The sequence below is a fragment of the Henningerozyma blattae genome, chromosome 8, assembly GCF_000315915.1.
Source record: "Henningerozyma blattae CBS 6284 chromosome 8, complete genome".
NCBI classification, from domain to species: domain Eukaryota; kingdom Fungi; phylum Ascomycota; class Saccharomycetes; order Saccharomycetales; family Saccharomycetaceae; genus Henningerozyma; species Henningerozyma blattae.
Window position 1 is genome coordinate 498,677 of NC_020192.1, and position 13,602 is coordinate 512,278.

The 13,602-nt window shown below is 30.9% G+C and overlaps 3 protein-coding genes across 3 annotated transcripts; 2 read left to right on the forward strand and 1 right to left on the reverse strand.

Moving 5' to 3' along the window:
* Nucleotides 1–1,484: 1,484 nt before the first annotated feature.
* Nucleotides 1,485–3,650, forward strand: TFG1 (transcription factor IIF subunit TFG1; the record flags this gene model as incomplete). Its single annotated transcript, XM_004181966.1, has 1 exon — nucleotides 1,485–3,650. One exon carries the CDS (start codon nucleotides 1,485–1,487, stop codon nucleotides 3,648–3,650), a length of 2,166 nt encoding a protein of 721 aa, XP_004182014.1.
* Nucleotides 3,651–5,864: 2,214 nt separating this feature from the next.
* UBR1 (E3 ubiquitin-protein ligase UBR1) lies at nucleotides 5,865–12,419 on the forward strand (the record flags this gene model as incomplete). Its single annotated transcript, XM_004181967.1, has 1 exon — nucleotides 5,865–12,419. One exon carries the CDS (start codon nucleotides 5,865–5,867, stop codon nucleotides 12,417–12,419), a length of 6,555 nt encoding a protein of 2,184 aa, XP_004182015.1.
* Nucleotides 12,420–12,737: 318 nt separating this feature from the next.
* Nucleotides 12,738–13,046, reverse strand: TIM13 (protein translocase subunit TIM13; the record flags this gene model as incomplete). Its single annotated transcript, XM_004181968.1, has 1 exon — nucleotides 12,738–13,046. One exon carries the CDS (start codon nucleotides 13,044–13,046, stop codon nucleotides 12,738–12,740), a length of 309 nt encoding a protein of 102 aa, XP_004182016.1.
* Between the last annotated feature and the right edge of the window lie 556 nt (nucleotides 13,047–13,602).

The window sequence follows — 13,602 nt, forward strand, 5'->3', positions numbered from 1 at the left end:
ATGCTGAATGGCTCTTGGATACTATCTTTATATTAATTTTTTTTCCTAATCGAATTTCATCTTTTTTTTTTTATATATTTCAATTTCTCGAAGCTTAAAAGGCGATGACTGAAAATTAAAAAAAAAAAATGCCGTGCGTGATGACCTTCTTAGGCATAAGAAATTACTAGAATAAGGAAATCTGATTGAAATTCGTGTACGAAAGCCAACTATTGTATTTGTTAAAAATTCTTGTATCAAATGATTAACAATTAAAAGTGGGTGATTCGTCACAATATCAACAATTAAAAGTAAGTAATGTGTCATAATCTTCATAAAAGCTGACTCAGTCTGTTATTGATAATGAATCAACTCTTTTTGTTCAAAAATAATGCGTATCAATGTCCTGGTTCAATTCGATGTATAAGTTTATATTTTTCGCCACTAGAATTATTCTCTAAAATATTTTGTACTTTAATAATAAAAAACTTATGTCATCAATGAGCACTTTAACTTTTTGTAAAACAAAGCTATTTCATATTATTATTCATTTTCACAATAATTATAGCAGTTTAATATACAGTTTCCAAAATATCTTTTAAAAGTAACCTGGAAAACATAATACAAGTGAATTCTTTTTATTTTTAATACATTAAACATATTAAAAAAGATAATGTTTTCTTTAATAATTTTTTTTTATACAAAGTCTGATTTTAAAACGTATTCAATATATCCCCAATATATTTAAAAAAAATTACGAATTCCATAAATAGAAAAATATGGTTACTCCATTGTTTCTTCTATAACATTTTATTTTTTTTTGATTATCTTTTGTACAGATTGGGAATTTTATCACACTTTAGTAGTTTTAACTATGTCACAGGAACAAAAACAAGAATATATGCAAAAAAATGTGGAAAGAGTGTTATATTAATTATTCACAAGTTTGTCCAATGAATATTAAGTTTTAACATTGTATATTAAACAATTGTGAAGATTTTTTTTTTCTATACTTTTTTCAAGCTATTTTTAATGAAAGTTTTTTATTTATTTTATTATTATTATTAGACTTTACCGTCACCGCATCAAAAAATGTGACACTTTTCCACGGAAGCTGGCGCAACAGCCGGTAATTTTAAAATCTGAAGATAAGGAAGCCAATTATAGTATTTGAAAAATTTAAGCCAAACAGTAAGTTATATTAAGGACTTGCAAGAAAATAGCCAAGGGTATATTCCATTAAAAGTTGAACTGTTTATTATTCGTTAAGGTATACCCTTGAATATTACAATATTACGTGGGAAATTGAATATTCAACTGCTTTTTTTTTTTTAAATACGATAAAAAAGTGATTCAATAATTAAGAAAGTCAACATTTAAAAAGCAAAATTTACTCTAAAATATACCATTCAATTAGAATTTGGATTAAGTATTAAAAAAAGTCCTTTCAATTGGCCGTAACTGATATATTTTAAAAAAATTCTAATCTTAATTTAGTGGAAAGAATGTCTGGAAGAAGAGGAAATGGAGGAAGCGGAGGTTCTGCTGATGCTTCTCCATTTATCAAACCAGATAGACTTAGAAGAAGTTTAATGAGGGGAAGAAGAAAGCCACTTAAAGGAGCTGGCATGAAGAAAGAAGAAAATGGTGCGTTAGGTGTTGAAGTTAAGAAGGAAGAAAACGAAAGTAAAGAAGAAGAATATAATGAGTTTCCCTTAAGAGCTATTTCAAAAGATTCTTTGGATAATATGAGAATTCATTTATTAAAATTTCAAAGTAAGAAAAAAATAAATCCAACCGTAGATTTTCATTTACCAATCAGATTGCATCGTAAGGATACAAGAAACTTACAATTCCAATTAACAAGAGCTGAAATTGTGCAAAGACAAAAAGAAATCCAAGATTATAAAAAAACACAACAAGGTAATGATTCTAGTCATGCGAAAAAAACTGGTTTAGCTGCCAATAGAGCAGCAACTCCAAGTGTTCCAGCGGCTGGTGCTTCTGCCGTTGGCCCATCAACAGCATCTACCCAAATAGCTACAAATGATGAACAAATACCTGCTTCTAATAGTCCTACAGCAAATAATATAGCTACAAATGGTACAACTAATATCAGTGATCCATCGATACCAACTCCAGAAAACCTAATTAAAAAGCCAGCAACTGATACTAATGACATGAATATTATACAAACGCCTTTAGAAGTTGTCGGAATATCATCTGATCCAACAAAGGTTGGTATGGTTACTTATGATGGTAGGGAAGAAGCACCACTAGAGGACGGTTCTTTTGAACATGGTACAATTGATCCTATGGCTGATGTTGCGCCTGATGGGGGTGGTAGGGTTAAAAGAGGTAATACAAGCAAAAGAAAGACACGTCAATTAAAAGTATTGGATGAAAATGCTAAGAAATTAAGATTTGAAGAATTTTATCCATGGGTGATGGAAGATTATGATGGATATAATACTTGGGTTGGTTCATATGAGGCTGGTAATTCTGATTCTTATGTCTTATTAAGTGTTGAAGATGACGGTAGTTTTACTATGACGCCAGCTGATAAAGTTTATAAATTCACAGCAAGAAATAAGTATGCTACTTTAACAATTGAGGAAGCAGAAAAAGAATGGATAAAAAAAGTAGGTGAGATTCCTAGGTGGTTAATGAAACATTTAGATAATATTGGTACTACTACCACGAGATATGACAGAACTAAGAGAAGATTGAAAGCAGTTGCAGATCAAAGAATTGATGGAGCAGAAGAAAGTGAGCATGACGATAATTCAGAAGTTGAACTAGATTTTGATGAAGAATTTGCTGACGATGAAGAAGCTCCAATAATGGATGGTAATGAACAAGAAAATAAAGAATCAGAACAAAGAATTAAAAAAGAAATGTTACAAGCTAATGCAATGGGTTTACGTGATGAAGAAGAGCATCCAGAAGAAACTAAAGAAGATGACTTATTTGCTGAAAAGAAGATTGATCAGCAAGGTGAACAAATCAAGAAAGCTTTGCAAAAAACTGAACTTGCAGCCTTATATTCGGATGATGATGATCAACTAAATCCATACTTATCCGAATCAGATTTGGAAAACCCAGAATCTAATAAGGATGATGATGAAGAGAAAAAGAGCACTGATCTTTCGATTAAAAAGGAAGAAGGAGAAAATTCTGATACCACCGGTAATGGCAAGGATGCTATATCTGTAAAGAAAGAAGGGTCCGATGTTGTCATACCAAATTGTAGAGAACCACAAATCAGTGTGAAAAGTATCAAGGATTGCATTATCATATTAAAAGCTGATAAGAAAGTATTGGATAATTTTGAAAAAGGTGAATGGAATCCAACTACAGCAAAGCGTAGGAATGACAGAACAGATAGCTCAATTGATAGTACAGCTCTTTCAAATACTTCTGGAGTTACCGTTAAAGAAGAAAGTCCAAGAAAGAAAATTAAATTAGAATCAGATAGTGTTAATGCAATTCACCTAATTACTGAACAAGACATCATTGATGCTATTGGTGATGGTAAAGTGAATGTTAAAGAATTTGGTAAAAATATAAGAAGGCAATTTCCTGGTGCAGAAAATAAGAAATTAATGTTTTCTATTGTGAAGAAATTATGCCGAAAAGTTGATAACGAGCATATGGAATTGAAGAAATAAGATTTAGAAATTTATAATGCATATCATCTCTCAGATAATCTATAATTGATTTAATCCCTCCTAGTATTTATATCAACATTGTAATATATACTATATGAACAGTCGACATTTTTTATTTATAAAGTAAAAAAATTGTGGTAATGAATGAATGGCCAACGAGGTATGTACATTATATATCTCTTTATTATTATTACTTATTTAATAACGTTGTTTTTTATTTTGATCTTATTACTTTGTCTATTAAATATTAGAATTTTTTTTCATATTAGGAGCAATGGCTCTTCCCTCTAAGTGCTAGAATTTTTTGAATAATCTGTCTACATTAGGCAATATTTCCTGCTACGGTAAATATTTGCTTAATAAAGGGTGAACATTTACTAGCATATTAACAACCTCAAAGAAAATAAAACAGTAAATATAAAAATAAAAGAAAAAGAAATATGATTTTCTAACCCTTGTTCTATTTAACTGGCACAGAGGCAAAAATAATTGTACTTTACATATATAACAAACATTTATATAGCAATTTCCTTACCATCTGATACAAAATACATGAGCACCTAATTCAATATATATTATACTATGGATATGTATTTAATAAAATTTTCCTCTGTGTCATGGGGAGCATTAAAGCAGTATGCATATTCTTGTGCCCCTAATAAAATTGGTAATGACAAGCAAGGTTCTTTAACCATTCTAACTAATATATATATCTGTCTAACTATAATATTATTGCAGCGATGACATAGTACATAATTCACATTGCTAAGCTATGAGTAGTGGCCAACAATTTTCAAGAATGGGGTTTAATCCAGGGAATCCTTTGGTTTACTTGGAATATCTTTCACCTTTCCTATAATTTCTTCGGATTTCTTTTGAAATGATTATTTTTTAAAAAAAATTGTGGTGTAGTACTAGTTTCTCTAGGATATATATAAGTATTCCAAAGTGGTCCTCAAATCTTCATATAGTCTTGATAAAACCGCATGGCTCATGAACTAAACAGACGTGAAAATCATGTTTCTCTACTCTACTCAGAGTATAGAGATTCCATCATAACTCTTCTAAATGATCAGGTGAGGGGTTCAGGTCGTATAGTTCCCTCGTGATATAGTAGGATACGAGTACTTCGAAGAGTAGATTCAAAGAGATTATGTAAATTGAGTTGCAAACCACTAAATCTAGCTCTCTTGATATTCAGGAGGAAGTAAATATTGTTATGTCACATACGTTTATAATTACATAACTGATTAATAATATTTATTGATTGTGATATCCTACGAGAAATTACTCGGATGGGCCAGGATTGCCTTCAATATGAGACTGAACACATCTTTTATGGTGTTATCTTGAATATTATTTGTTTTATATTCTTTCGCAGATTTTTATTTTAACTTTATATAGCTCAACGTATAAAAGTATAACCAGATAATAATAGCATCCATTGTACTATGATAAATACTTCTTTCGGAAGTTAATAACAATACACCATAGACTACCGCCTGCCATTGTCTTCGTTATCACGTGCAAAATTCTATGAGGTCGCGGATTTTCTGTGTGAAACAATCCGATGACAAGGGAAGATGATAGAACTGTGAAGAACAAATCCTGCTAACAAGTAATGGTTATCTAAGGGATTGCAATACATCAAGTAAATATCGTAAGGATTGCATAAAGGGTTTTAACTACATTTGGAAGCCCACAATACCAGACACCTTCTCACAAGATAAACACTAATCCGCTAATTGGATCATACATTATTCGCTACTTTATTTTTACTACATTGCCTACAGAGTTAAAACTGGATCTTATAAGAAACGGTGAAGAGCTTCAGGTGTGGAAAATTCACAGCGTTGTCTAAACAATTTTATAACAGCTACTCACTATTTATCCAGATACTATATTTTATCTTGGATCATAGACTTTGAAATTAAAACATATTCTACTTCATTGGATTTTCTTACTCTTTTTACATTTTTGAGTTTTTCTAAGAATAAGTATTATTTTTCATATTACTAATCTGCTTGGTTCTATATAGAAGATAAAAAAGATATCGATCAAACATCAGATACAGGTGCAGATTTTGTTAGTAGTATTTTACTTATTAACTATCCAACCTATTCCTAACTAATATATACTTATTATATTTGTTTCTGTGACCTATTTTTTTTCAAGGTGTACGCATCGCTATCGTTTATCCATTAGAAAGAGAAAATGATAAATCAATCTTTAGCTAGCCAATTGTTCAATACTTTGAATACTATTCCAGATTCCCCTTCTTTGTGTAAAGCCAAATCATCAAACGAGAGGGCTCATTTAAACTATAGATTAAAGAACAGTATATTTTATTATCTTTATTACATCATTTCAACAGATGGTAAATATTTACCAACGTTATTCCCAGATACTGACTCAGATTTATTTCCAAAGACAATAATTGATGCTTTACCGTTAGATAAGAAACCTTTAAAACGTCCATTTTTCGATCATATCAATAAGAAAAATATTATTAATCATCATTCTGGTAGAAATTGTAGCCGAAAATTTAGGATTGGTGAGCCAATTTATAGATGCCAAGAATGTGGTTCTGATGATACGTGTGTTTTGTGTATCCATTGTTTTAATCCCAACGACCATGTGAATCATCATGTCTATACAAATATTTGCACAGATGTTACTTCAGGTATCTGTGATTGTGGTGATCACGAAGCTTGGAAATCAGAATTGCATTGTAAGGCTGAACAAGATTTTAATAATAATAATAAAAATAATAATAATAATAATGGCACAACTTCATTGGCTGATGAGGAGTTATACTCTAAGGATTCGATTAATGTTTTAGAAACCGTTCTATCGACAGTATTGGATTATTTTATTGATATCTTTGATCAAAATATTGAACCATTGCCAACCTTACAATCGAAAATTACCAGACTTATTAAAGAATTTCATAAAGAAGAACAAAATAATAAAATCATTGACTTCTTAAGGGATTTAGAATACAAAAACGTTTTTATAATCGATGATACTGAAGAAAATACTACTAACACCATTCAAAATAATACGTCAGCTTCAAATGGCCTTATAGATAGTAGCTCAGAAGGAAATATTAACCCTACTACTACAAATTCCGCACTTAATTCCGATATTAAAGTTGATTTACAAACAGATATTGAAACAGAAACAGATACAGAAATAGAAAATGCTTCGGTACAATCAAACCATTCTATTCATTCAAATTTGTCAAATCATTCGGATCATAATAACATAGATTTAAGTCAAATTAATACCCCACCTCCTGCACATTCGCCTCCAATACCACCGCCTCCACAACGAGTTCCACCAAAGCATCCACAAATTAAAGACTATACTGTCATGATTTACAATGATGAATTCCATAATTATTCACAAGCAACTACTGCTCTAAGACAAGGTGTGCCAGATACTTATCATGTTGATATATTAACATCAAAAATCGACAGTGAAGGCCGTGCCATGTTAAAAACATCTACCGATTTGAATACTTTGTTGACAGGCTTTATTAATGTTCAAATTAATGGGTTAAGTGCAACATTAACCTCATGGAAGGAATACATTCATCAAGAAGTTTGCAAATACATTATTGCATGGATCAATCATTGTTTGAATTTACCAAATCCTACTTTTCAAGATGTATTTAGAGATATTTTAGGGAAAGTTTTATGTTCAACTCCAAATGAAAAATTCTTTTCAAATAATTCTAGAATCCTTTCACAAGATACTACTGCTAATCTTTCAAAGATGGAAACTATCACTGATTCTTCAAGCATAATTTCTAATTCTTCGAAAGCGACTAATGACATTGATATGATACATAGTGGGTGTGATGATAACAATAATGATAATGAATCTAAAAATATACCTCTTCAAAATACTATAAACAGAAGTAAGACTAATACAATTTTGGATAAATACGATATTTATAAATTTTCTCCAGAATCTTATGATAAATCATTTGCAAACTTATCTTTATTAAACAATGATAGAAAAATTCCCTTAGGTAGCCATAAGCGATTTACTTCGAATGAGAGTGTATCAAAGATTTCAACAACTTATCAAGATGTGACAAGTGTTTATGATTTACCAGCCGATGAAATGGCAAAATGTTACAATTATGCTAATTCCAGATTACAATATATTTTATATTTCGATAACAGATTTTGGAAAAAACTAAGAAAAGATATTCAAAACGTTATTATTCCAACTTTAGCATCCTCCAATATTTATAAAACTGTATTTTCACAACAGCTCTGCCAAATATTCAATCATATTATTAGATCTGTAACTTATATGGATAGAGAACCTCAACTAACTGCATTAAGAGAATGCATTGTTCAATTATTTACCTGCCCAACTAATATCAATCTAATGTTTGAGTCAAATTCTTTCGAAGATATTATGTGGTCAGTTAATGATATCTTCATGGATTTCACTAAAATTGAAAATGGCTTACTTATATGGCAAAGAGTACAACAAACAAATCCTTCAAAAAGTTTCGCAATTGCATTTAAGCAAGGGTTATACTCAATTGAAACGATTTTAAGTAAAGTGACTAACCCTAATTTCATTTTAAATCCAAAAGTTTTTGTTTCAATTGTAACCCTGTGTAAACTATTTAATGGTGCTTGGAAGATTAAGCGTAAGGAAGGTGAGCATGTACTACACGAAGATCAGCACTTCATTCCATATTTAGATTTTACAACTTCAATTTATGGAATTGTAGAAACAATTGAGAAAGTTATTGAATCTCAGATCGAATTTACTGATAAAGCGGCATTGCTAGCTGCTATAAAATTATTAAACAGCTATTTGAGTCATAGATCACTTTCGTATAAACTAGTGTCGGACACTCACGAGGTAATTAAGTTTCAAGTTAGTACTGAAAGAATTGCTTACATGAATCCAGTTCATACATTATTTTCCTTATTAATCGAGAAAATTCCGTTACAATTGGCGTTTGATGCCATTGGCGCTACATCTGACTTCTTAAAAATATCTGATTTCACCCTGAGATCAATTGTTCTATGTTGTCAAATCGACTCTGGGTTTTGGGTTAGAAATGGTATGTCTGTATTGCATCAAATCACATATTATAAGAATAATCCTGAACTAAACTCATATATTAGAGACTTGCACATGAATCAATTATCATTTTTATTTGAAAGAGATGACGTCCCAAGAATTATTTTTAACATTCTTGACAGGTGGGAAATCTTACAGTGGTTTAACAATGAGCAAGAATTTCGGGAAACTGTTTACGAGGATAAAATATTTACAATTATCCAACAATTTATTTCGTTCATATATCAAATCTTAACTGAGAGAGAATTTTTTTTAAAAGATGTTACTACTGAAAGCAGAAAAGAATTTCAAATTAAGAATGCTATTATGTATGGATTGTACTCCCAGCCATTGTCTTATTCCAAATTATTAAAAAATATTCCTGATTATTTGAAAGAAGAGACATCCGAATTTGATAGAATTTTAAAAGATATCTCTGATTTTATAGAGCCTAAAGGTTTAGCTGATAGTGGTGTTTTCCAATTAAAAGACTCAATATTCTCTGATATAGATCCTCTAAATATTGCTAATATGGAAAACGATTTTGAAAGTAGTTCAACGGTTATCAAAACACGCCTTGCCAAAAAGAAAAAAGATATAGCTAAAGTTGTTCTTCAACCCCAGATTTGTGATCTTTCATTATTAGATGAAAATGTCAAGTATTTAGGTAACTTTACAAGAGCTAATGTTTTTGGAAAATTAGTTTATAAACTATTGCAAACTTCCATAGACCTTGAGGATGGTAGTTATTTATATGAGCTATTGCATTTATTACATGCAATTTTCATAGATAATGAGCAAGTTAATGGTAAAGATACATTACCCGAAACTTATATGAGAATGCCAGTTTGCAACTTATTATTACAAATCGCAAACTCAAAGACTGATACATTTTCTGAGCATATTCTCTCAAAAGCAGATTTTTTGCTACAATATATGATTAGAAAAGAAAAGGATGCTGTTTTTGATATTTTGGTGTCTAGTTTTGGAGAAGAGTTTGTCAATGAATATAAATCAAAGAAACTAGATCAAGGCATCAATTTAGAGGAAACTGAAAAAGAACGTAAAAAGAGACTAGCTAAGAAACGTCAAAAGAAGATGCTAGCAAAATTTTCAAACCAGCAATCTAAATTTATGAAAGAACACAAGTCTGAATTCACTAAGGATGCAAAAACTCCGAGTGAAAGTGATATGGATATTGATTCGGAAGAGCCAGTTAATGATATCGAGGAGTTCACATGTGCTTTATGTCAGGATGATAAATCAAAAGACTTTTTTGTAGTACCTGCATATCATGAGAATACTCCCATTTTTAGATCCGGAAATATTTCCAATCCGGCTGAATTTAGCAAACCATGGAATGGGTTTGTTAATGATGATAACAATTTAATTTATACTGATGATACCACTTTGGCTACATTGAGAAAAGATGGTACAATAGGTTCAAGAAAGGTTTTTGTTTCATGCAATCATAAAGTTCATTATTCATGTTTTAAGAGATACATTCAAAAGAAGCGCTTCTCGCCTAATTCATTCTTATGTCCACTCTGCCAAACCTATTCTAATACAATGCTACCTATTTATGAGACCACTAAAGATAATCATGGGCTAACTCTAGATTATTTATTAAAGGAAAAATGTTCAGCTAGCACTCTTCTACAAACTTTGCAAACTTTCAGCGCCGAAGATTATAAGAATGTATTTTCGTTAGTAACATATTCAGTCGATCATGCTCAGGCATTTGATCACAATCTGAAGAAGACCAAGGGATTTGAAAACAAAGATACTAGCAGAATACTAACTACGCATTGGGCAAACACAATTTCAATGATGGAGGTATCATCTAGATTGGCCACAAATGCTGCTAAAGACTTATTAGTTGGTAAAGAGCAAAAATTTAAAACTTTAAAAAATATTTTAATAGGCATTATTATGACATGTTATACATTAGGTGTACCTAAAAAGGATTTTGATCCATATATTAATGATGGTGCGGTGATCTATAATGAAAATCAAATTTTCCAATATATTGTTAAAGAATCGTTATTCTCTGAGAAGCCATTAGCAGAATCAATTAAATCCGCATTAGCAGCCTTTACTGGCCAATTCATTACAGATTTCATGTGGCAAATTAGAGCTGGTGATTCTACTAAGTTGATGAAGAAGGCTAAGGAATTTGGTATTTTTTACAAAGTTCCAACCAAATATATTGATAGCTTAATCCAAATATTTGGAGAACAAAACCTCAATACAGAAAAACAGTTAAATGAATACAGTCTGGCATACACCAGTTTACTAAGAAACTTAATGCCGATAATTAGAAGATGTTTTCTGCTATTGAAAGCTTTTCATCAATTACTAAGATCCTCAGATTCCGAACTAACTTTTGTAAATGGTGTTAATATCGAAAATGATTTTAGTGATCTTGACACGGAAGAGTTTGTCGAAGCTGGTACTGCTATTTTAACAAATTGTTCTTCCTTAGATGAAATATTTTATGGTGCATTTTTGTATAACCAAGAATTAGCAAAAACTTCAAATAACATAGATCCATATTTAAAATTGATTCCATATGAATATTGTGGTATTGTTAAAATGGTCAATATATCTAAACACCTAAATACTTATATTACAAATTCAAAGGAATTTAGATTGCGAGAAGAACATTCATCAAACTTAAAAAATGTTCATAATAGACTAGACTTCAAGATTTGCTTAGCCTGTGGTGTCAAAATTCATCAAAGAGCAGATCGCCATGAAATGTCTAAGCACTTGCAAAAATACTGTTTTAAGTCTTATGGTGCATTTTTGATTCCAAATACTGGTGAAATCTGTTTATATTTATCTCAGCCAGCTTCGACTGTTTTAATCCCTGCACCATACTTAAATTCACATGGTGAAACTGGTAAGAATGCTATGAGACAAGGTGATTTAACAACGTTAAACTTAAAGAGGTTCGAGCATTTGAATAAGCTGTGGGCTGAAAATGAAATCCCAGGTTACGTCAGCAGATTAATGGGAGATGATTTTAGAATGAACATTATTTCTAATACATTTTTGTTTCCATTTAATGGTAGATTCCAAGCAAGACGTGTAGATCGTGAAGATACTACTGGCGAAGATAACAATGATGCAAATGATGACTCCCAAGACGACGATGATGATGATAGAGATGATCGTGACCGCGGAAATATACCTGTTTTTGGTGGGCCAAATTTCTTTTTAAACCGTGATGTTGCTGAACAAACCATTGGAGGTACAGTTGGGCAAACACCAGGTATTCCAAATGAAATGGCGGCTACTAATCCGGAAGAAATTGATGATGATGATTTATTTATGGCTGTTGACGAAGATGAAGATGAAATGGGTGCAGATCATCGAATCGTTAATATTTTTGAAGGTTTCAGAAATATATTTGATGCAACTTTAGCTGAGCAAGGGGCTCCATTTACTGCCCCAATTATAGAGTTTCTAGGTCCAAGACTAAGAAGAGCCGGTGCGCCACAAGAATATTTGGAAGAGGAAGAAATCATTGATTCTGAGAATCATGAAACTACTTTGAGTGAAGGTACTAATGAAGAAGTTAATGGGGAGGATGAAGAAGGCGATGATGAGGACGACGATGATCATTTTGTTGAAGCTTATGATGATACTGCACAGTTTGAATAACAAATACTGCATAATTACAATAATGGCAACATTCAAAAAGTAAACTATACACTTTAAAAAGATTTAATACTCTATAATAATTATATAATAATGCATACTTCATTTAATATTATAAAATAATTCAGAATATAATAAACAGTCTAAGTATGTAACTGTTTTCTTTTTTTATTTGGAAAGGATTATCGTCTTAAAGCTGTAACTTATGTACAAGATAGATGTGCAACTAAATACGAAATATAAAGATTATTTACCAGATATACTTTAAATAATATACTATTTTAGATATTAATACCTAACATTTACAGATTAGGGTATCCGTTATATCTCGCCAGCAGCAGATGCTTGTTGGATTCTATCTAGATATGCTTTGGATATAGAATTCCAACTTTGCATATATTTTTTCAGACACTGATCTACACACAGTTCATTTTTATCTGTATAAGGTTTATTCATGCATAATTCAAAACAATTTTCAGTTGCCTTATTAACCAATTCTGTAGCATTTACTATGGCTAATTCTTCTGAAATTTGAGCTTTTAATTGGTCTGAAATTGGATTGCTTGAAATAGTGTTAGATTGTGTAGAAGTTCCCTCAGACTTGGATCCAAACCATGATGATATCCCCATATTGATAATTTCTCTTGTATTTCTAGCCAAATACTAAAAATCGAGGAGCTTTTCCGTAAGTATTATTTATTGTTAAACGAGATTTAGATATTTTTTTTACCTTAACTTAAACATCTCCGAGTTTGAGTTTAATGTCGAAAATTTACTTGGCCTTAGCATTTTCCTGTAATGCAAATAACGTGTTCTTCCAAGAAAATAATGATAGTTGATTTTTGGATGAGGACTATTTTTTTTTATAGATCAAATCGAATTAATAAATAAATTACTAAATAAAAAGTAAGCTTCTCGATTTTTTCCAGGTTAAGAATACTAATCGTCAGCCCAATTGTTACCTACTGAACTGTCTTTGAACCTCAATGAGGAAATTTATTAATTCGTCTTCTTAATTCTGAGATATTTATTACTCGTAAAAAATTATCAAGTGAAAAAAAAGCTAAATTACACAATAATGCTAGTTTTTGTAAATTTCCCTGGCGTATATGAAGCCATCATAAACTATAGTGTAACCAAAATAAAAGCAATTCTTCAGCATTCGTACATGTTATCTTAAAATTGA